The sequence below is a fragment of the Amphiura filiformis genome, chromosome 17, assembly GCF_039555335.1.
Source record: "Amphiura filiformis chromosome 17, Afil_fr2py, whole genome shotgun sequence".
NCBI classification, from domain to species: domain Eukaryota; kingdom Metazoa; phylum Echinodermata; class Ophiuroidea; order Amphilepidida; family Amphiuridae; genus Amphiura; species Amphiura filiformis.
Window position 1 is genome coordinate 12,461,820 of NC_092644.1, and position 21,797 is coordinate 12,483,616.

The 21,797-nt window shown below is 37.7% G+C and overlaps 1 protein-coding gene across 1 annotated transcript in view; it reads right to left on the reverse strand.

The window, feature by feature from the left end:
- LOC140136941 (uncharacterized) overlaps positions 1–21,797 on the reverse strand; it is a 37,598-nt gene that overhangs the window by 15,574 nt on the left and 227 nt on the right. The window contains exons 2-9 of the mRNA XM_072158594.1: positions 18,007–18,100; positions 16,820–16,901; positions 15,851–15,949; positions 7,849–7,956; positions 6,928–7,077; positions 2,541–4,364; positions 1,354–1,444; positions 845–1,111 (exon numbers count right to left, since the gene is read on the reverse strand). Coding sequence (XP_072014695.1) covers positions 845–1,111; positions 1,354–1,444; positions 2,541–4,364; positions 6,928–7,077; positions 7,849–7,956; positions 15,851–15,949; positions 16,820–16,901; positions 18,007–18,100 — 2,715 coding nt within the window. The remainder of the gene's footprint in view (positions 1–844; positions 1,112–1,353; positions 1,445–2,540; positions 4,365–6,927; positions 7,078–7,848; positions 7,957–15,850; positions 15,950–16,819; positions 16,902–18,006; positions 18,101–21,797) is intronic.

Here is a 21,797-nt window from a genome sequence, read left to right on the forward strand (position 1 = left end):
CAGGAATTTTGCAGTGTATCCCTGTACAACCAAAATGTGCCATTTATTACCCAAAAATGAGGTTTTTGTAAAATAACTCTGTAACGATAGGACGTAGATAGCACAAACTATACATTTTTGAAATCCTTGTGATCAGACAAATAATTTGATATCTGTTGACAAGATTGGAGCATTTTTACCCCAGTGTGACTTTTTGTGACCTCTAGATGTCACTAGGGGTCACAGCTAAAATGCCTCTACACATCTTAAAATAAACTTTGGACCATGTACTTCATGTGTGGACACTCTCATGCTTTTATCACAAAGTGCACAATGGTTAAGCTTAGCAGCTGTACTAACTGAAATCCATCAAAGCATGTGAGAAAGATCAACAAAAGAAGCAAAGGCTTCACATAAAGGTGAATATTTTGTGCAAAAGGTTGCATTTTCTGCACATACATACAGCCACACACACAGCTATCGGAGCTCATTCAGGGAGAAAAACCAATGAAAGACTTAAGAAAATTGGTATTTTAAAAGCTCATAACTTTGCAGCTAAGTATGCTATGGATGCACAGATTCTTCAATGACAACATGATTACTGTGCATATGTTAATGAGGATATATAAAAACCCAAAATGGTCAAAATTGCCTTCTTTAGCCTGGTTGCATCGGATTGTCTCACAAAATACTAAAATTACTATTACGGGTACACCCTGTCAGTCCTAAACACTGCGAGTCAGAATTTTTAGGATTCCTAACCTTAACTCTAAACCTAACCCTAAAAATTTGGACCGACGGTGGTTCGGACTGACAGTGTTTCGGACTGACGGGGAGACCCCACTATGACAAGGTGCGTACAAACCTGACTCGGTATTACTTGCTTGATACTCAATTCATTTCCCTGGATACTCAGCCCATCATGGTCTATACTGGTTTCCAGCACATCAATCACCGAGATCACACGTTTGTAGGTGATATATGTTTTGCGTATACCTTTCTTTGGTACCACTGTTGACACTTTCACAATCTCGCCAAACTGTCGGAAGTAGGCCTTCAACACTTTTTCCGAGCATGAACTACAAGATAATTCCTCATCCACTACTATGGTACAAAGCTGCTTTGGGTCAATCTGTGGAGGGAAATATTAATACTTGAAACAAGTGATATTTCCAATGAAGTAAATAAGGATAGAGCGCCCTCTCAGGATATGAAAGATGAAATTTAATTTCAGTCCTTTTTGGATCGCCTTGATCAGGGCGTGCCCAAAGAATCAGCTGCCTAAATATCCGAACATCTGCAGTTCACCTCGGCAAAATCAGGGAAGAGGTGGCCAGGTTACCAAGAGCAGACATATTTGTATAGTATTCATACCTTGGTGGTTGCTTGACATTTGTGATTTTTGGCTTTTTCTTTAAAAGTCTTCTTGCAGTTTGCACAGTACATCTCGTCATTTTCTCGAAAGCTGAAATGTAAAAAGAGGGTATTAAAATACATTCAGCTGCACATACCGTTCTAACGTCAACAAGCAAGTTAACTTTTTATCCTAAAATCATCTATGTATACAACAAAATTGCAACTCAAGTGCATGGAAGTCAACTTAAGTTAAAACCATAATGTACAATTTCCATAAATTTCAATTTTGTTATTCTATATGTGACACGATCTGGTCCATGGGGGCCAAAGGCGGCAAATTTGAAATTGCGATAAAGGCAAAAATATAAAGTAAAAAACAAGAAAATACATAAGAAAATACACATCTGGTCCAAGGACCAGATCGTGTCACAATTTAAAAATCCAATGTATATTTTTGAAACTACAATAAACAACGGCACACATTTTCGTATTATGTTCTTCATATTTGACGAGTTACATTTGCCTATATCTCAAGTTGAGAACATAATTGAATACCTGAGTGGAAGAAGGGCCCAACTCCAATTTTTTACAAAAATGAGTTAGACCCAGCATTTTATTGCCAGCAGACTGATCTTCCTTGTGTGTGAAGGATGAGCCAAAATCCACTCTCCAAATAGTCTTCCACGTACACTTAATCATGGTTTTCATGGAAGAAAGGCCCAACTCCATGGAGTTGGGCCCTTCTTCCACAAATATAGTGTTAAAGAAGACTTTTGTTCATCCATGAAATCTGCTTTTCACTACAATAAATTTTCTTGCCAACCTATTACATGAGTTCTACTTGTGCAATTAATGGTGATTATCTAATTTCTGTAGCTATTTATAACACAGAACTGGTACTTGTGGTATATTAGTGGAAGCAGGGCCCAACCCCAGCTCGGCTTAAGACCTGTCCCGTTGCCATGGAAACATCATATATAATTTTGAATGTACGCAATATTGTATGTCCATGTATTAAAGGTCCCCTGAAGATAAAAACGTTCTGTCTATAAAACTTTTCCAAATATTAAGTTTTTTCTTAATATCTCAAAAACAGTTTTGATGGAGTTGGGCCCTTCTTCCACTCAGGTATTCAATTATATGTATCACTTTTTGCATCCGAACTTTGCAATTGTAAACCTCTGTTTTTGCCAAGCTGTACTTACATAATATTTTGGTATGATCCAAATACATCAGATAGTCGTTCAATCTGCGATATATGTTCCTTGCTCTCCAGATGAGTCCAGTAATCCCTAGTTAAATCTGACACCAATAAAGACGGCAACCATGAACACAGCAAACACTTTATTCCACCACTGATCTTCATAATGTGAATATGCTCCCCATCTTGAATATGCTCCATCAAACTTTTCAAGTCATCAAACTCAATGTTGCACACGGTGCAGTGATCCAAGATGACTTCCTTCTGCTTGATTCTTGTCACTAAATCATGATAATCACCTTTGCGATGTGCATCGAAACTTCTCCGATCCGGAAACGATTCACGGCATTGTTGACACTTATGCGTCAACAGCGCCGCAGCACTGGCCATATGGTCTTTATAGTTCTCAGCATTGGACATGTGATATTTATACCTCTCATACGATTTGCAGTCTATGTTGCAAACCTGGCAATAGTACCGTCCACCAGAGACTTTTACGTGCTCTGCGCTCAAAAGATGCACCTCGTACTCTTCAAAGCTACCCATACTGATGTTACATTTGGTGCAATTAAATTGGGATGTTTTCAACACTTTCAACGCCGTTCTGCGGTGCAGTTCATGCATAAGATGTTTCTCGTATACCGTTGCATTGTGGCACTTGAAGTCGCAAGGAGAACAAATAAACGTCTTTGGTTCCTTCTTACGGTGTCTTTCACCTGCCAGATGTTTTTCATATTCTTTAGCATCTTGGCATCTGAAGGCACAAGGAGAACAAATAAACGTCCTTGGGTTTTTCTTCGTTTGCACCTTCTGCTTCTCACTATGTCTGCGTTGCTGAACCTCTTTGTCTTTACACTCCAGTCCGTGTTCGTTCATATCCAAACACTTCTTGTTGCACTTCTTGCATATATACGTGGTGGTCGATACAAAGATGACGTTTTTACAATGAATGTCCATTTTCAAGTGTGCCATATATTCAGACTTGTTGCCAGAAAAATTGCAAACTGGACATTCCTGTTTTTTCATGCCAATTCTGGCATGTTTTTTGCCCTGCAAATGCTGTTGAAAGTCATCTCTGCGAGTCGCCTTTTCATTTGGTATTGAAACCGAACAATAAGGACACATTAGTTGTGACTGTTCTTTCATTTTAGAAAGATGTCTACTGCTTCCAACATGATCTTTAATATTTGCACAAAGTATGTGACAAATCGGACAAATGACTCTCTTAGTGTGTTCATCACTACCAAAATGCTTCTGTATAGCTTTGAAAGAATCGGTAGTGACTTTACACAGAGAACAAGTGAACTTGTTGGGTTTTTCTTCTTTCCTAATTTCAAATCCGAGGCTATGTGCTTTCTTTGTCGCCAACTCCTTCAAGGTTTCAAATTGCTGGACTTTCTTAGTTTCATCAACTCTAGATTTTGGTGGTTGTTTCTTGACCGCACCAGCTCCTCCAGATTTTGGTGGTTGTTTCTTGACTGCACCAGCTCCACCAGATTTTGGTGGTTGTTTCTTAACATCACCAACTCCTCCAGATTTTGATGACTGTTTCTTGGTGTCATTAGCTCCATCAGATGTTGGCTGTTTCTTTGTCACTAACACTGGTTCTTTGTGAGCAGGACTGGCAAGATATTCCTCAAATTTCTTGAAATTGTCCGTTTCAGATTTTGATGGCTGTTTCTTTGTCACCAACACCTGTTTCTTGTGAGCGGCACTGGCGAGGTGTTCCTCAAATTTCTTGAAATCGTCCGCTTTGAAATTGCAAGCATGGCAAAGAAGTCTGTGCTCTTGTGCTTCATTACTAGTTTGGCTTTTGTCTGTAGGTTTGCTGTTGAAAGATAAAATTTATAGGGTTATTAGATTGCAATAATTAAGATTATTCATGAATAATCACAAGATTTTGAATTAAACCAAATACTGGGGCTTACATTTTTTGCAACTTGTGTCACATGACCAGCCCAGCGGGTCAGTTGCCTGATGAAGTCTGATGGTTTCAGACGCAACGTAGCAAGTTGCAAAAAATGTAAGTTCCAGTATTTGATTTAATTGAAAATCTTGTGATTCTAACGACTGGATGACTGAGAATATTTACTATTCATTTATATACTGTACCAATTACAGAAGAAAGCACCGGTACACCAGGTACATATAGCCATGTGGGCTGCTTGCAAGGACAGGGGTAAAAACTTGAAAATGGGAAATAAATTTTAAAATCAGCAGAGCAGTGTAGTTAGAGCAAAGTAGTACAGAGCAGAGTGGATCGGAGTGATATTGGTAGTGGAATATATATTTAAAGAAAAACATTGGAAGTAAAACAATTATTAACATTTCTACAATTTACTACAAAGTAGAGAGGCATTTAGCAGACCAAAGCAGAAACAGGACCGAAATAAATATAAGCTTTGTGTATGTATCCTGATATTGCATGCCTGGATCTCAACATATAGGGTCCACAACTTATAAGTTCCCCCTAAATACATTTTAACTTAATCGAAAAATATTTGACGAAATGTAAATTTGTAAAAAGGTATGGGTAGCCTTATTTGTTTTACACATATGGACCATATTTAAGCAATGGATGTTTACTTGACATGGAAATAAGGCCAAAAAAAAAAAAAAAAAAAGGTCTGTCTCAGGACCCCGCGCGCATAGCTTTTAAAATGAGATTTAGCGCAGAAGGCCACTTCTGCTAGCTAGTGCTTTTTTTTTTTTTTTTTTTTTTTGAATGATAAAACATCGTAGTTTTCAAGAAAATTACATTTTCGGCACAATCAATTGGCGATCATTTCTGACAAAATGTCAAAAATAAATACTCCAAGAACTGTATGACATGTTCGCTCTGAATACCGATCTCTTGAAACAGTATGCAAGTAACGGCTCTGCGAAAGAAATAGCGGGACAATCGACTCTACTTGTAGATCTAGAACACGTCACTGGGAATTCCCCATGTGCAGATATTTTGCTGCTCGATAAGCGATTTCATATCGGTATACCAGAGAAAAGATCATCATTTAACTAATTTTCATACCATGCCGAGTAAATATTGGAGTTTCCTCAACACATAAATGTCAACTTTTGTACTCCTTACTTACGGTAATGTTTAAATGTAGGACAAAATAGCGGCGCACATCAACATTTGTGGTGCTGAATTTTGCACCAATTCATTGGCACTACTCACAACATTTACATTGTCACGCGTCGTGTGATCGAAATTTTCAGAACTTGAACGGAACTTGAATTATTTAGCATATTTTTAGTATAGGTTAGGGTTAGGGTTTAGGTTAGGGGTTTTAGGAGGTGACGGTTAGAATAGTTAAACCAGGAGTAAGAACTACGTTTGCGTATGCCATGTTATTTGGGGCGCCGTTCTTGTTACAAAAAAAAAAAACAAAAAAAAAATCGCATAGGACATAGCCTGTTTTTCAAAAAAAAAAAAAAAAAAAAAAACGCATAGCACATAGCTTTTTAGCCAAAAGGTCCAGAGACAAACCTTTTTTTTTTTTTTTTGGCCTAAGATAAACAGTTTGTTAATAACCTTGTATATACTTACAAAATACAAAAAAATGTGCATAAGACTTATTAGATTTTAACTTATGAACCAATTAAGATGCAAGTTCTCACCCGATCGAAGTCAACAACCTACCGAAAAGGGCTAGTCTACACATGTATCGGTTTTGTTGTGCAAAAGACATGATTGATAATGATCAAATTATTTGAACGATAATAAAGCATTTTAATCATTTTCAGAAATAAATCTATAATGATTAATGGTTTCCACATAGATGTTGTTAACCATTTTAATCAAAATCGGCCTTTCTTTTCCGACCATTTCCAATGTACCAAATCTGTATTCACTTTAAAACCAACACATCTTCAACATAAAATCAAATTTTAATCAAATAACTTCCATTTTATAGATTTTATAGGAGTATAACCATGTGTTATTTCAATATCCTGGCATGTAAGATAACAGAGATGTGATGGTGGTAGAACTTTTTGAATGACCATCATAGATCAAAATGCATAATAATAATGTTTGCATTTGACCTTTTACAAGGACATAATGCTATGGGTCATTAATTGGTTTATGATACTTGAAGTGGTACATATCACCACACTGGCCTTTGAGGAAGGGTATTTCTGCCGACAAGGGACTGTGGCTTCCCTAATAATAGTCTTCAACTTACTATTGGGGATCAAAAATTACCGGCTAGCCAGATCTGCAACTAGACTGCTAGCCAGGAAAGTTACCAGCCCGGCCAAAACGTTATAGGTCAATGGCCGGTGGAACGGCGATATTTCGAATGCTGCATTCTAAATGACTGCAGAGTATGTGAGAAATGATCTTCTGTTTACTTTAATTTGAACTATTTTATTGTTCATCAAAATACCTTGAAGTGGTGGGTTGGCTTTTGTGTGGATCATCAGGGTCAAACATTTCCACAGATTCCGCCCAATTTTTGATCTCGCCATCCCAGAACTGTTGACTGCATTTTCTATACATGTCTGGCGTTTGAGGATGTGTTTTACTTCGCAAAGTTCTGTACAAAATAACACAAAAACAAACAAAAAAGAAGTGGGATGCTAACATTATGTTTACTGTTGCAAAAGTAGCTATCTGGAATTGAAGATGGGTTATTTCAGTTGAAATCCATACACCCCCTATGGAAGACATGACCATGTCTTCCATAAAGGGAGTGTGAATTTCAAACGGAGTTACCTGAATGGGTGACTCCATTTGAAATCTACCCTCCCTGTGTGGGAGATTAAGGTAATGTCTTCATAGGGGGTGTATGGATATCAACTAGAATAGCCCAATAGAGGAGCTATATAAAGAAGTAAAAACTTATTAAAAACACACATGCTAAAAATAGAACAATAGAGGTTATCTGTGTTCTATAAGCTGCATATCCTATCAGCGACTGCTATACCTTGTTTAAGACTTTCAAAAGAAGTAACTGCATGTGTAACCATGACTGTTTCCAAATAGCCCGTCAAAGTCATGCAGGTAACTCTGAAGTCGTGCATTGAAAGTTGGTTTGAAAGAGGAATACTATGGGAACCAGCACCTTGTTAGAAGTCACACATGAGTGAAGTGGATAACCTCTACTGTACTGCTGCCTAAGAAGTAGCTTCTTAAAGTTGACTTGATGTGTACCAATGCACTGTTTTGGAAAATTGCCTCTACATGTGAACAGTAAGAGCCCAGGATCTTACATCTTCCCTGTCTATACTACTTGAAACATACATGTATGTTACACATGCAAGATACTGGAAAGGCTCATTTAATAATTTGCCCACAATTTTCCTACCTTGGTATAATCGTAATGTATGCTTGATATTTGGGTGTCTCCTTGGTCTTCTCTACATCCATCTGTCTTCCCATCAATGTCTCAATATTGGTCTCTACTGCATTTATCCTGAAAATAATAAGTATCAAACAAATTGAATAAACATTTGACAAAAGACAACAAAACCACAATATTAGCTCTACTCCGTATTCTAGAAAAATACAGCACTAATTTTTTTGATTAAAAAAAATATTATCCTATTTTGACAGCTAAATTCTAATCCTTTATTTAGTTCCAACTGGCAATGGAAGTTAAATTTTAATATTTGGTCAATTTTTGGGAATAAAGGCCAAAATATGCCTTTTTAGGGCTTTTTCGTATGCTTTGACAATCAAGCCTAAAGACTTGCACAAAGACTATTTTTAAGTTATGCATTCTAAATTTTGGAAAACACATTTTCTAATATTTTCCACACCCAATTATCAATAACATAAAATATAAACATTTGAGCTCACTCTTGGTCTATAATCAAGATTTTGTTTGCTTAGACTTGTCATAGATTTTGTGACTACAATTATAAGAAAACATGCAAAATTGCATGTTTTTGGCCCATTTTCCCTCAAATTGTCCAAATATTAAAATTTGACTTTAATTGCCAGTTAGATCTAACTAAATAATTAGGATTTAGCTATGTTTCTTTTGGCAAAACAAAATAATATTTTTATAATTCCAAAAAATTAGTGCCATATTTTTCTGGAATAGGGAGTAGGATTACCACAATTTGTCTGAGAAAGGGATGGCAAAATCTATGTAATGGCAGTGGGAGGTGCTCATTTTCCTAATATTTGCAAGTTCCCATTGCAAAAATATGCTATGTGCTTCTTCCTTTTGGCTTTTTTCAGCTGAAATATTAACCTAATTTTGGTCCATTTTAGCATTAAAATCATATTTCCCTAGTAGTGCTCCTGTTTTAGGGTATAATTTCTCCATTCTGACATCAGAAGTAAGATTTGGGTTTAATATTGAAGGTGATATTTCAAGCCTAAAGTTAACTGTTTAGTACTTCCCTGGTCCAGGAACGCGCTGGTGAATTGCGATCGCGTAGTAGTGACAAAGTCGTCTACTACGCGCCTCGCCGACAACCAATGGGTTAACCCCATGAGCACTACATGCCGATCTAACATTGCCTCTGATTGGTCAATTACACAATATCTTCACTTTAATCACCAATCAGATGGAGCATTGCAAATAATTCACCCCAATATTTTGTGTGGTGAAATTATTCTGACAATGTTGCTGATTGGCCCAATTGATAATGAAGACTTCTTTTAGGCCAATCAGCAGGTAGTTCTCATGGGGTTAACCAACTTGTTGTCAAGTGTGTTGATCAGCCAATCAGCGCGATTGTTTATCTTGTCTGTGTGTACGCTTGGCGCACAGCTCGGACCATAGAAGTAATAAAAAATTAACCTCATGCTAACCCTATAGAGCTTTTAGATCTCTGGCTATTTTAACGCGGCTGTGTACTCTAGCCATTGTTTCTTTCTCAAAATTGAGTTTTTATGATATGTTTGTACCTTGTTATGTTTTTTATAAATACAAGGAATGAAAATCCAGATTTGTAAACTCCAACTGCAATATTTTAAGGTTATACTAAACTTTGTAATGATCGATCCAGAATGAGACTGCATGTAGCCCCCTTTAAAATTATCTATTTCTGGAAATAAATATCGTGAGAGAGAAAACGCAAACTACGCCTAAAAGCTGAAAGTGTACTGGTTATTATTATGCTTGAATTTTCCACTTGGCTCAAAAAGAAATGTACTTTTCAAACATTTCAATTTTTTTCAATATCCGAGCATCAAGATTTTTGGGAACACGGCCATAATTTCTCAGTGGAAGTGGCGATTTTGTTGGGAACTACGACGACATTACAAACAAGTCAATAAAAGAATGTGCATATTCATTCTTGATATTGCTTGTCTCGATTTGTTTTAGTAAGCTTACATGTTTGCCGAATTTGAAGTAAAATGGCCTCCACTTGTATGTCGCTTTTGTAACCAGTAATAACAATTCCGTGCGATTTCATAGACAAAATTCTGACCTACATTATTTCTATAAACCCTCTTCTATATGCAGGTGCTATTTAAATTTTTATTTCGATAGCAGAAAATTGAGATATTTGCTATTTTTCAGACTCGCTGCTGTCAAATTGTCTAGTTTCGCGATAAAAAGATACAGCGAAATCAATTTTTTTAGAACCATTTCACCTCGTTTGCTCGTGCTTTGAAGTACAAACTTCAAAATTGATATAGTGATTCTATATTTCAAGCTGCGTCATACTGTGTTTTTCTTACCTCTGATTGTCGCTGCTCAAGGCCAAAATTCAAATTTTTGGACAAAAGTGACACTCTCATTTTTTTTTTTAAACACGCTGTTTACGTGATACGACGGGCTCTATTTGCCCGATAAAGGAAGTGGTGTTGCCGAGTTTGGATTTTAAAATATTTAGGTATTTTCTAGCTTAAAATCTAGCGCCAATGAACCTGGTGCATGGGAGGGAAAATGTGGGGGGGTAGTTAGGGCGCGAAAAAAATGTGCACATTTTCATGCTTGCTGCGCTTGCAACAGGTTTAAGGTATGGGTATGGAAATTGGGGCTCCCAAAAAATTGGCATATAGGCCTAGGCCTATGCAAAGGGGTGGGGCACAGTTTTGGCAGGCCAAGGGAGGGGCCACAAAATTTGGCAGTCCAGGGGGTGCGGACAAGCGATTTTTGGCTGGCGAGACGGGAGGCAAGCGATTTTTAGCGAGTCGCTTGGAAATTTTGGCTTATAATTAGTAGGCTAATACCGGTAGGCCTACTGATTGCACAGCCTTCGAGAAAGCAATTTTTGGCAAGCCGGGGCCGGGGAGGAATAAATTTTGGCATGTCGAAAGGGAGGAAGAATGACTTTACCTAGCACACATTAAAGGGGCATTTCGTGATCCACAACCTCATACAACCCAATAGGCCTACGCCCTTTCTCACAAGTTAAGATTTTTATACCACTCATCCCGCTCTGGCCACATGTTTACGAATTTTCACGCAGATCAATTCGTTAAGCAATGGAAAATATTGCCAAATTTGAATTTCGCTTTAAAAGCCTACTCCCCATTAAAAAAACCCCACTAATTTTGGAGGATTAAAAAAAAGTTCTGTAAAATGAAACAAAAGGCTGCCTCAATCCTAATTAGGGCCTATTCATTTAAGGCCAGGCCTTCATTTCTGAAAATAGCGGGAGCTCAGTTAGTCACTGTACTCAGGAGCTTGACAAGGAGCTCAATTATATAATATCAATATTAAACCATAGGAGCAGCTCAATAAATGCCATCGGTAAAATTATTAGGCCTACGATATTTTATTTGACTGTGATCCTATATACACTGTATATACCTTTAAAATTTCTAAAATTGGTGGAATTGAACAAGCTCTAAATTTCTCATACGTCCAGCATAACCAAGGGCAACTGGGGTGGGTGGGAAAGCCCCTAGCTATGGCCATACCCGTAGTGGCGGAACCAGAATTTTTTCAAGGGGGCATGGGGGGAAGTGAATTTGAGACGGGGCACTTGGAAATCATCATTTTGCACTAAATTGCCGCAAAAAGTGGAAAATTACATAATTGTATAAATTTACATATTGCCTAAAAACTGGGTGGGAAAGAAAAAATATTGGTGGAAATACTGCCCCCCCCCCCTAGCGGCGCCACTGCATATCCATCCATGATGCTAGAATGACGGAAGTTCTGGCGCTATGGAAATTCAATTTCAATATCACGAGTTTTTATCAGGGATTTTACCAAGGGAAGGCGATAGGTGTAGGATTTTGCTGATATACCAGGCAACCCGAGAAAGGAACTGAGGTGTGGCTAAATAAGGGAGTGTTCATTATAAATATTTTCCATTATCATACTTTCGACGCCGAGAGCATAATTATTTGAAGCGTAGGCCTACATTGAAAGAGAAACGCACATGTCTCTGATTAGCTCGGGGATTAGCTACATGCGCTGCGTGCTGGCCTGTTGTTGTCCCGGGTTGTTGTCGAGTGGAAATGGGAAATTTATGAATGAACTTCCGCAACTTTGCAACATCATCACGCAGCGGCGTAGCTGGGATTTTTTGAGGGGCCCAAATCCACCAAATTTCCCACTGGGGGCGGGGGCCCAAATAGACAATTTTTGCCAGGCTTATTGATAATAATCGTATATGGTAGGCCTATTGAGCTGTAGGCCTATTGCATATCGTTTGGATTCCCCATCTCTCTGCCCCTCCTCTCACCCTCTCTTTTTCCCTCCCCCCTCTTTCCTCTTTTTTTTCCTTGCACTAGGGGGGGGGCCCAAATAGGCAATTTTGCAATTGCCCCTCCGGCAGCTACGCTTACTGTCATCACGGTAGACATACGCGTAGCCTACAACTACAAGAAAGGTTTACAGACAAATATAGTCCTAGGTCTAGTAGGCCTATCAAAATGTTATATTTTTATATTTTCTGGTGGACTCGCGGGGAATATCATGATGTCATGGAGGTCCCGGCGCTGGGTTGGGGGGGTCTCAAGGCATTTTGGTATGCCTACCCATGCTTGATTCCGGGAGGTTTTTAGCAGGCCCGACCATTTTTTTATAACACCTCGGCGGGTCTCTTCAAAACATTTGTACCTGGGGGGTCAAAGTCACCCACATTTGGCCTAATTTGACGCTTTTTTAAGGGCACTTTTGCCAAAATGCGCCCAAAAGTTGGTCTTCGCTGTAAACCCACCCATCATAGTCGTTGAAAAGGTAGGCCTACTCCAAAACTGTGGCACATCCACGAACCCGAGGGAGAGACCTCCGGGTAAAAACACACCTCTAGCGGGACCAGATTTATAATTTAAAATAGGCCTACATTTTGGAAGCCAGTCATCACGACAAAACGGGCCATGGTAGTGTTAATGGTATTAACACTTTGATTTTAGGCTTAAATGATGAGTGTAGGCCTATAAATTGCAAATTTGCACACACCCGGGGAACCTTCTCAAGTTGGTTTGGGTAAGGATGTGAGGCTGTGACTCCGAAAAACTACGATACGACTGATTTTAAACCAAATTTGAATAAAACAGACCCAAAATTGTATCAACTTTTGGACTGAAAGTTTTCGCAAAATTTTACTTTTTTCGAGAAAATCATTGAAAAATACCATTCTTAAACCTAATTTTCAAGACACTGAGGGTCAATAAAATCATGGCTAAAAATGCAACAGAGTCTAAACTAAATGGCTGAAAATGCACCCCAAATCTGCCGCACATCCCCACGACACCGTATTTCACCTTATAGATTTGGAAAATTGTCGCAATAAAATAGGCCCGAACTTATCCCAAATTAGGCCTATCCCCCGAAAAAAAATTTTTTGCAGGTGAGGTTGGAGTCTTATTATTTTTATTCTCAGAGAGGATAGGGGTTGATATTTTTAGCAGGGTACAGTTTGTCTTGTTTTTGTTTTGTTTTTTGACGCTGAAGTTCCAGATTCTTTTTTTTATATAGTTTATTATTATTCATTTATTATTTATACCCTGTACGTGGTGAAAAAAGACACACGACAGCTACAGAGAAGCCACGAAAAAACTCCTGTGAAGTGCATGAAAATGCCCCGAAAATGTGCCAACCGAAACATCCGAACAGGAAGATAAAATAAAAAAACAAAACCAAAAACACAGGAAATTTCCCGAAATAAGTTTCAAATTCTTTGTCCCCCACTAAAATATATTATGAACACTCCCTTATGAAGTCTGCCCTCTTCCGGCTATTTTTGTAGTAGGCGTTGACAATTACTTTCATATTTTTGAAGCATGTTTGAACCCGATTTGTTCTCTATTCACATTTTTAACGCTGCAAGTAACATTTCAAGACCTATATTTGTGACAGGTATTTAATTATCTTGCTAGAGGAGTGCCTAAAGTTGAAATTCAATATTTCGGATCGCAAAGATCGAGAGATATAAAGTTGTTGAATATCAGTTTAACACCATGGATCATATGGGCGTCTTATATGAACGATTATGATAGCTAAGCAAAATGGCTGGGATACAGGTTGTATAAATACTACATGAATATTCATGAACTATACAGATTCCATTCTTCTCTAATAATAAAGATGTCAATCACTCTCCTAGACGACAGTTGCTTGGCGCTTGTAAACAAATCGAATAATAGTGCTTGACAGGAGCTAAAAAAATAGGCTAAAAACACATTTTCACACATTTTTTTCCGGATTTTTTAATTTCACATGATAAGTAGACATATTTTCTTACGTATAAGGTAATAATATATTTTTTCTGGAGGTAAAGCCCTTCAACACTTTGTTTAACCTTAAGGATTTTATTTCACTATTCCACTCGTGTTTGAAATTGAAAAGGAAAGAAAATCTTTGTTGTACCAGCAAGGTACACGCCAAAGAACAACTCATCGCGTTGCGTGTCGCGCAATTTGTTAACGCACAAATACGCGACGCATACGCGACGCTTATCTGCATGCGCGGCGCATCTTATGGAAACACCACGGAAGCACTGATTTCACAAAAACCTAGTGGTCAAATGGCTCCGTTTTAGATGATAAAATGTGGGTTTTTTCAAGTTCTTTCCCCCGATTTAAATATCAAGTTATGAATGGATTTCGCTCAAACTTCTCAAGGGGCTGTGGATTTACCCGATGTTCACGTAATATAAGTTACAAAAACGAAAACTGTCGATTCTCCTGTGAGATTCGATGAAAGTGCAAAATGTGACCACTTTAAACTTCAACGGCCATTATTTCAATGTTCATTTTCTCGGTAAAATGACGATTTAGGTACACGATAACTCAATAAATACAGCATCTATAGGTAAGCAAATATGATCATCGTAAAAAGCATGATCGACTCAAGAAACGGTTTTCATTTTTTATATTTTGGTCTATTTCCGATTTTGGGCATCATTTTGTGCAAATAGGCGTTTTGAATTTTAAAAGTTCATTTTGATGCCTTATATGGGCAATATCTCAAAAAATAAGGCCAATATCAAAAAAATTAAAAAAAACGTTTTTGGAATGGAGCCTCAAGATTGAGCTAAAAACAAAATAAAATATTTTGGAAAGAGTGTTTTTTGTTATGATGTACCTAACAAATATTGCCAAAAACTCACTTTTTGTGATTTTCTTCAAAATTATTGTTTTTACCCCAAATCTGTATTTATATTAAGATTTATTGATGTCTTGCCTTCATAAAAATGTATACTTTTATATGTTTTTCTTGCTGAATAATTACAAAGTTATTGCACTTTTACTACATGCATATCTGAGAGTACACAGCCACCTTAAGCTTAATCCCATTCAGTCCTACTAACTACTCTTAGTAGGACTGAATGGAGCTACTCTTAGTAGGACTGAATTCCGCTAGGGAGCACGGTGGCCTAGCGGAACGGGCACTGACTCATAATCGGAAGTTTGCGGGTTCGAGCCCCGGCGATGCCATCGTGTTGTGCTCTTGAGTAAGGCACTTTATCTCGATTACTCCTCTCCACCCAGGTGTTTAAATGGGTACCGGCATTCTTAAATGCTGGGAAGGTAACAGACTCGCTGTAGAGGAGGTGTAGCGATCCCCCTATAGCAACATTACATGGAGGAGTCTGGCCCAATCGCCAATGAAAGAGAGATGGGCACTCCGATCACTGTTTATACAGGATCGTCTCCTTTACCTTAACTACTCTTACAATATCTCTGATTGGCTCAATACATGTCTATATCCCTCTTTGTAACCAATCGTTATAGTTCTTATAGGCCGAGACATCAGCCTATGAGATTATGTGAGAAAGATACACTAAAAAGGCGTTCCCCCAAACACACAATGAACGCACAGCTATCTCAAGCGAACCACTTCACCAGGTCACTTGTACTGGACAAAGTTTTGTCAGCGTCTCCTAGATTTCAGCTGTTAATGCCTTGATATGTTTGACATAAAAAATATTTTTAAAACTTACACTTCAAGTGGCGTTTTCTTTTCCCTCATTGTTTCTATTTTCACATCAAGTCCTTTTTCTACACGCTCTTGCAGAGGACGTAAGCTTAACTGCCCCACTCTGAAAGAAGGTATACAAAACAATATCATCACCCAGTATCTTTGCAACAAAGGGCTATTCCATTTAAAATCCACACTACCCCTGTGGAAGATTTAGCCAAAGTCTTCCACAGAGGGAGTATGAGTTTCAAATAGACTAGACAATTCGGTAACTTCCATTTGAAATACTCACTCCAATTGTGAAAGATATTGCTAAAGCCATAATACAGGGGAGTATGGGTTTCAAAATGATTAACTCTGACCAATAACATTTGAAAAACATACTCCCCCTGTGCAAGATATTTCCAAAATCTTCCACAGGGGTAGCCCAAAGTCACCTTTCACAAAGAAATCAGTGCAGAAATATTTTGTAGCATTATCTAAAGACCATGATTTGTATTATAAAGTTTTGTTTTATTTTATTTTCATGGAAAATATACAATTAAGCATTTTATCAACAAAACTTGGTGTAGCCAGGTTTTTGGAAGAGGAGGGTACAAACTTGTGAATGTACTGATGGAAATATTTTTTGAAGACTGAAATTTGTTTTGGGTCATAAAAGGGGCAGGCATGGATTTCTAATAAAGGCTGCAAATCCGAGATCTTGCCCCCCCCCCATAAAAAAATTTACAATTCACAATTTTTGTGGCAATGTTGTTGAAATTTCATGATAATTGACCCCTTGGATTTTTTTCTTTTCCTCTGGCCCTCCCTGGAAAACAATTCTGGTGCCACCACTGCCAACAGTCCAGATTTCCAAAAAGCATTGCCCCTACTATGCTATGCCAATGCACTCATATAACTTGACTGTGAATTCATTCTCCAAATCTGACTTCAGAAGTAAAAATTAATCTAGAAAATAACATCTTATGAAAGTTGGAAATATACTCACTTAGGTATTGCTTCCTGCTGGGATGCTGAGATTTCCTGCATTAGCCCTTGCCTGTTTTTCGACCCACGTCCTCTTCTTTTACCTATACACGTACATGAAACAAAATGGACAAAATAATTACATTATAGACCATTATCCAAGACGTCACTGATCAATCGATAGAGTCCAGCATTCGAGTCATCAAACGCAATTACCGCGCCAGCCACCGCACACGCGATCGCTGATGCGATCAATGTTGTGCGACTCTCTAGTGAGTCTGATATCAAACGCTATTACCGCACCATCCACCGGTGCACGCGATCAATGTTGTGTGACCCTCTATTACGTAGTGGCCTGTGCGTGATACACTTTTAAGGTCGTCACAACAGAAAAGTAAACAAAATGATCTTTTCAAATAGCATCAAGGATTTTATAGGAGCGCAAATTCACGGTTCACATTTAAAATTATTTTGTGGAAGCTGAGGTGAAAAAAGACAGAGTGTGGTTTTTTATCATGTGGCATGCACCCCATGAATCCATGTTTTGTTTGCTTACATCTGGACCCAATATTGATTAATAAGTATAATGTCATATCAAAAAAGGTCTATTGGTATGACACTCAACATCAATTTGGATGCAGATGCCAACTTTAATATATCATTGCGCTATTCCAGTTGAAATCCATACACCCCTATGGAAGACATGACCTTAACCTCTTACACTCAGTCAGTGTGAATTTCAAATGGGGTTACCTGAATAGATGACTCCATTTGAAATCTACACTCCCTGTGTGGGAGATTCAGGTCTTGTCTTCCATAGGGTAAATAAGGATTTCAACTGGAATAGCCCATTATTCATACTCTTGATAATTCACTGCAAAAGGCAGACTATTATGTTCTTGATGCTAAGGAAGGAAATACCGTAAAAACTTGATAGTTAGCATACATGTATGTGCACTTTTGAAAACATGGAATTGTACCAAAGTTTAGCGCTTTATACCAATTGAGCTAATGGGGTTGAGAGACACATTTGCAGATTTACTTGTTTATATATATAACTATGTGTATCGTTGATTTGCTCAAAACCGTTTACACTTTTGTTGATGGGGATCTTCATGTATGTTTGCATGTTTTAAAAGCGTTTGATAGTAAGCACATATACTAATTATCGAGTTTTTACTGTAGTACGGTTGCACGGCTACTTCTTACCTCTCCTACTCTTCTTGTTTTGAGTTTCTTCGTTTGCATCATTGCTTCTTTTTGTTCCTTGTTTTTTTACTGGACCTTGTGATGATGCATCAAGCTGTAAATATATTAAATTTTTTTAAGGAACCAGACAGCAAAGTTTGCACAGTATTATGTTTTGATGAATTCAAGTGTGGGGAAATATTAGATCTAAAACTTAATAATGATAAAATTTGATGCCTTAAGCCCAATATTATTTTATTGGTCTTGCTATGACATAGCTCGACCAATAAATATGGGCTTAATCGATCCAATTTTATATCAGTATCTTTAGTGGGACCTGAGAGCACATCAGACACCCCAAATTGCATTCAGAATACGAGTAATGTCCTTCTGATATCAAATTGAAGATACACTTTTTTCCCAAATGAAAAGACCTAAAATATTTTGGTGTCTTGGAGAAAAAATGTATATCTTCAATATGAAAGCTCAAAATTGTCAAATGATGGACGGCTTTTACTCCCAGCTACATACACTTTAAGCAAACAATATATATCTTCAATATACATTTAAAATAGACTTGGTGATTTATTAAAGCATTATTTACAATATTGTTTCATGTAAGCCAGCCGAAGCCGACCTACACTCGTCAGAATATGCTTATCACTGGAAACTGCTTTCTATTTCTAGCGCGGAATGCTCACGCCGCTTGAAGTGGCGAATGGCGAGCTGAAAGCGCGATCACCGAGCGTAAACGCGCTGAGCTAGTGCTAGATCTTTAGACAGTTTAATTGGCATACATTTACAGTCAAAAATGGTTACATAACATAATATAAGCAATTCAAGTTCATGAAGGCAGTCAATACTTGATATATTGATCAGTTGTAGTTTATCAAGAGATGCTTCTTCCTGTGTCTACAAGTGTTTATTAGCTCATTCCTTTTGTTCAGTGAAGAGAGATGAGGCTTAAATATGATGAAGTATTTTTCCTCTAGACAAAGTCTGCATAGTTTGTTGGTAGTTGAATAGGCCTTAGCCCGACTGATTATTTTCCATTCAGTTGAATAAGGTATTTTCTTATCCTTTAATTTCCAAATGTACTCGCTTAATGTTGTTGAATGCCTTTTGTCACTGTTATTAAAGTCACTCTTATGGCAATTAAAGCGTGTTTTGAACGAGTTAGCGGTTAGTCCAATATATGTTTCATGATGTGAATTGTCAAGTCGAGTTACCGTCGCCTGGTAAATTATACTGGAAGCTAAACAATTGCCTTGGAGGGGACAGTGAAGTTTCACTTTACAGTTGCAAGTTTTTCCATCTGGTTCCTTGGGTTCTGCTTTGCGCAAAATTGATCTGTTGTGTGAAGTTATGATTTGTTTTACATTGGTCATGCAGCAATAACTCAGTTTGACAGTATTTCTGTTTAAGAGTTTGTGCAATTTATGTCCAGGGGGGAAACATCTGTCCAGCAAGTTGAAGAATTTTCTTCCAAGGTTTGTTGATACGCTTTCGCTATATGGCGGGTTGAACCAGGTTGTATTTCTTGAGCGTTGTCGTTTATTGTTGTCTTTATTTGGTTTCCGGTGGTCATTGAATGTGAGAGTCTCACTATATCCGCTATTCTGCAAAGCTGCTTGATATGGCGGAATGGCAGACTTGAAGGCCTGTTCATTTGCAGAAATTTTAGTGAGGCGTTTGTTTATACTGTCCGGGATATTCTTTATAATGGATGGTGGGTGGTTGCTGTCTCTATGTACATAAAGGGGGTTATTGTTGGCCTTCATGTAGGGTCTTTATGTGCCATCGCTCGAGTCAAGAGTGATATCTAAGTAATCAACCGTTTTCTTGTTGGCTTCAATTGTTATATTTAGGTTGTTTTTGGAGAATACTTTGCAGATCTCTTTTTTGATGTTTTCTACTTGCCGTGGTGTTTTCTTGCAAATGGCAAGGCCATCATCGCGATACAATCCGACATTAATGTCGATATGTTGCAATTGTGACAGCAAATACAAACCAACAAGCTCGCAAGTTTCAGCTCCATCGAAGCTGCCCATGGTGACATCAAACTTTGAGTTACTCTTCTTGCACCATGGGGTTTGGGTATTGTACAATGTAACGATTTCTTGGTCTGGAATATGATCTGCGTTTCATCGTCTGTGATATGATCATCTGCGCTGCAAATTTTAAGGCATTCGACAGTAGATCTTCAGTAATTGAAGGGTAAAATTCGCATACATCGAAGCCGATGAAAGAATGGCTTTCTTTATCTTTGATGTTTGTATATCAGGAGATGACCTCCTCTGTGTTCTTCCATTGGTTTAAGTTTGTAGCGCTGATTATTTTTTTTTTTTTTTTTTCCAGTATCCGCTTGCTGATTTTACCAATTTCTGGTTTGGATGGGTTTATGAGTCTGCATTTGGGGTTATTGTTGAAATTTGGCTTATGGTCCTTCAAGGTTATAAAGGCTTCATTCTTTGCTGTCGTATCTATTCTGTTTTCAAGTTCAAGTTTCAGTAGCAATGTTTTTGTCAACTTTTGTATATCGCTTCTCAGCGGATACGGGTGCTTTCCTGTAGTCTTTAGTTATGTTGTTGCCAAGTAACTTGTTGTACTGTTCGGGTTTAACTTTATAAAAGTTGGTGGTTTTGTCTGCTGGAACAAACAGGTGCTCATCTTCTTTGATGTTTTTAATGTCTTTTGACAGTTGTTTTTGAAACGGTTTGTTCACATTTCTAAATTCAACATTTTGGATAATGTTCAACATACCATCTTCAATTCCTTTAGTTCTGGAACTTGCGGTGGAGGTTTTGTAGTTGGAAATCCATATGTTTCTTTTCTCCTGGCAGACGCAGCGTCTGGATTGAGGAGGAAAAGAATGTTCTCCATCTGATGTTTTTCAGGAACTTCTCTGCTTTGTTGGTAAGACATGTTAGGTAATCCTTTTTGCCTGGTAAAGGAATGATTTTCGTTGAGTAGCCAAGGTTGATCTTTTCAAGTCCGTTATCCATGGTGATTTCAAAAGTGCTCAACAATATTAATTGGAGCGTAAATAAATAAATCCAAGTAAGGTAAATCATCCACAGTAAAGTGCTCAACCAAGAAGGGAGCTGGAATACATTTAAAATAGACTTGGTGATTTATTAAAGCATTATTTACAATATTGTTTCATGTAAGCCAGCGAAGCCGACCTACACTCGTCAGAATATGCTTATCACTGAAACTGCTTTCTATTTCTAGCGCGAATGCTCACGCCGAAGTGGCGACGGTGAGCACGAGCGCGATCACCGAGCGTAAAACGCGCGGAGCTAGTGCTAGATCTTTAGACAGTTTAATTGGCATACATTTACAGTCAAAAATGGTTACATAACATAATATAAGCAATTCAAGTTCATGAAGACAGTCAATACTTAATATATAATATATAATATATAATATATAATATATAATATATAATATATAATATATATATAATATATATAATATATTGATCAGTTGTAGTTGATCAAGAGATGCTTCAATATAAACGGTTAAAAGTTTCAAATGATGGATGGCTTTTCCTCCCAGCTACATACACTTTATAAGCAATTTTACAATGTACATGTATATATTCAATATAAAAGGTTCAAATGATGGATGGCTTTTCCTCCCAGCTACATACACTTTAAGCAAACAATGTATATCTTCAATATAAAAGGTTTTTAAAAAATTTCAAATGATGGATGGCTTTTCCTCCCAGCTACATACACTTTAAGCACATATCATTAGATTTATAAAGTTTACTTTGAGGATGTTTAAAATGTCAATGGTGACCTCTA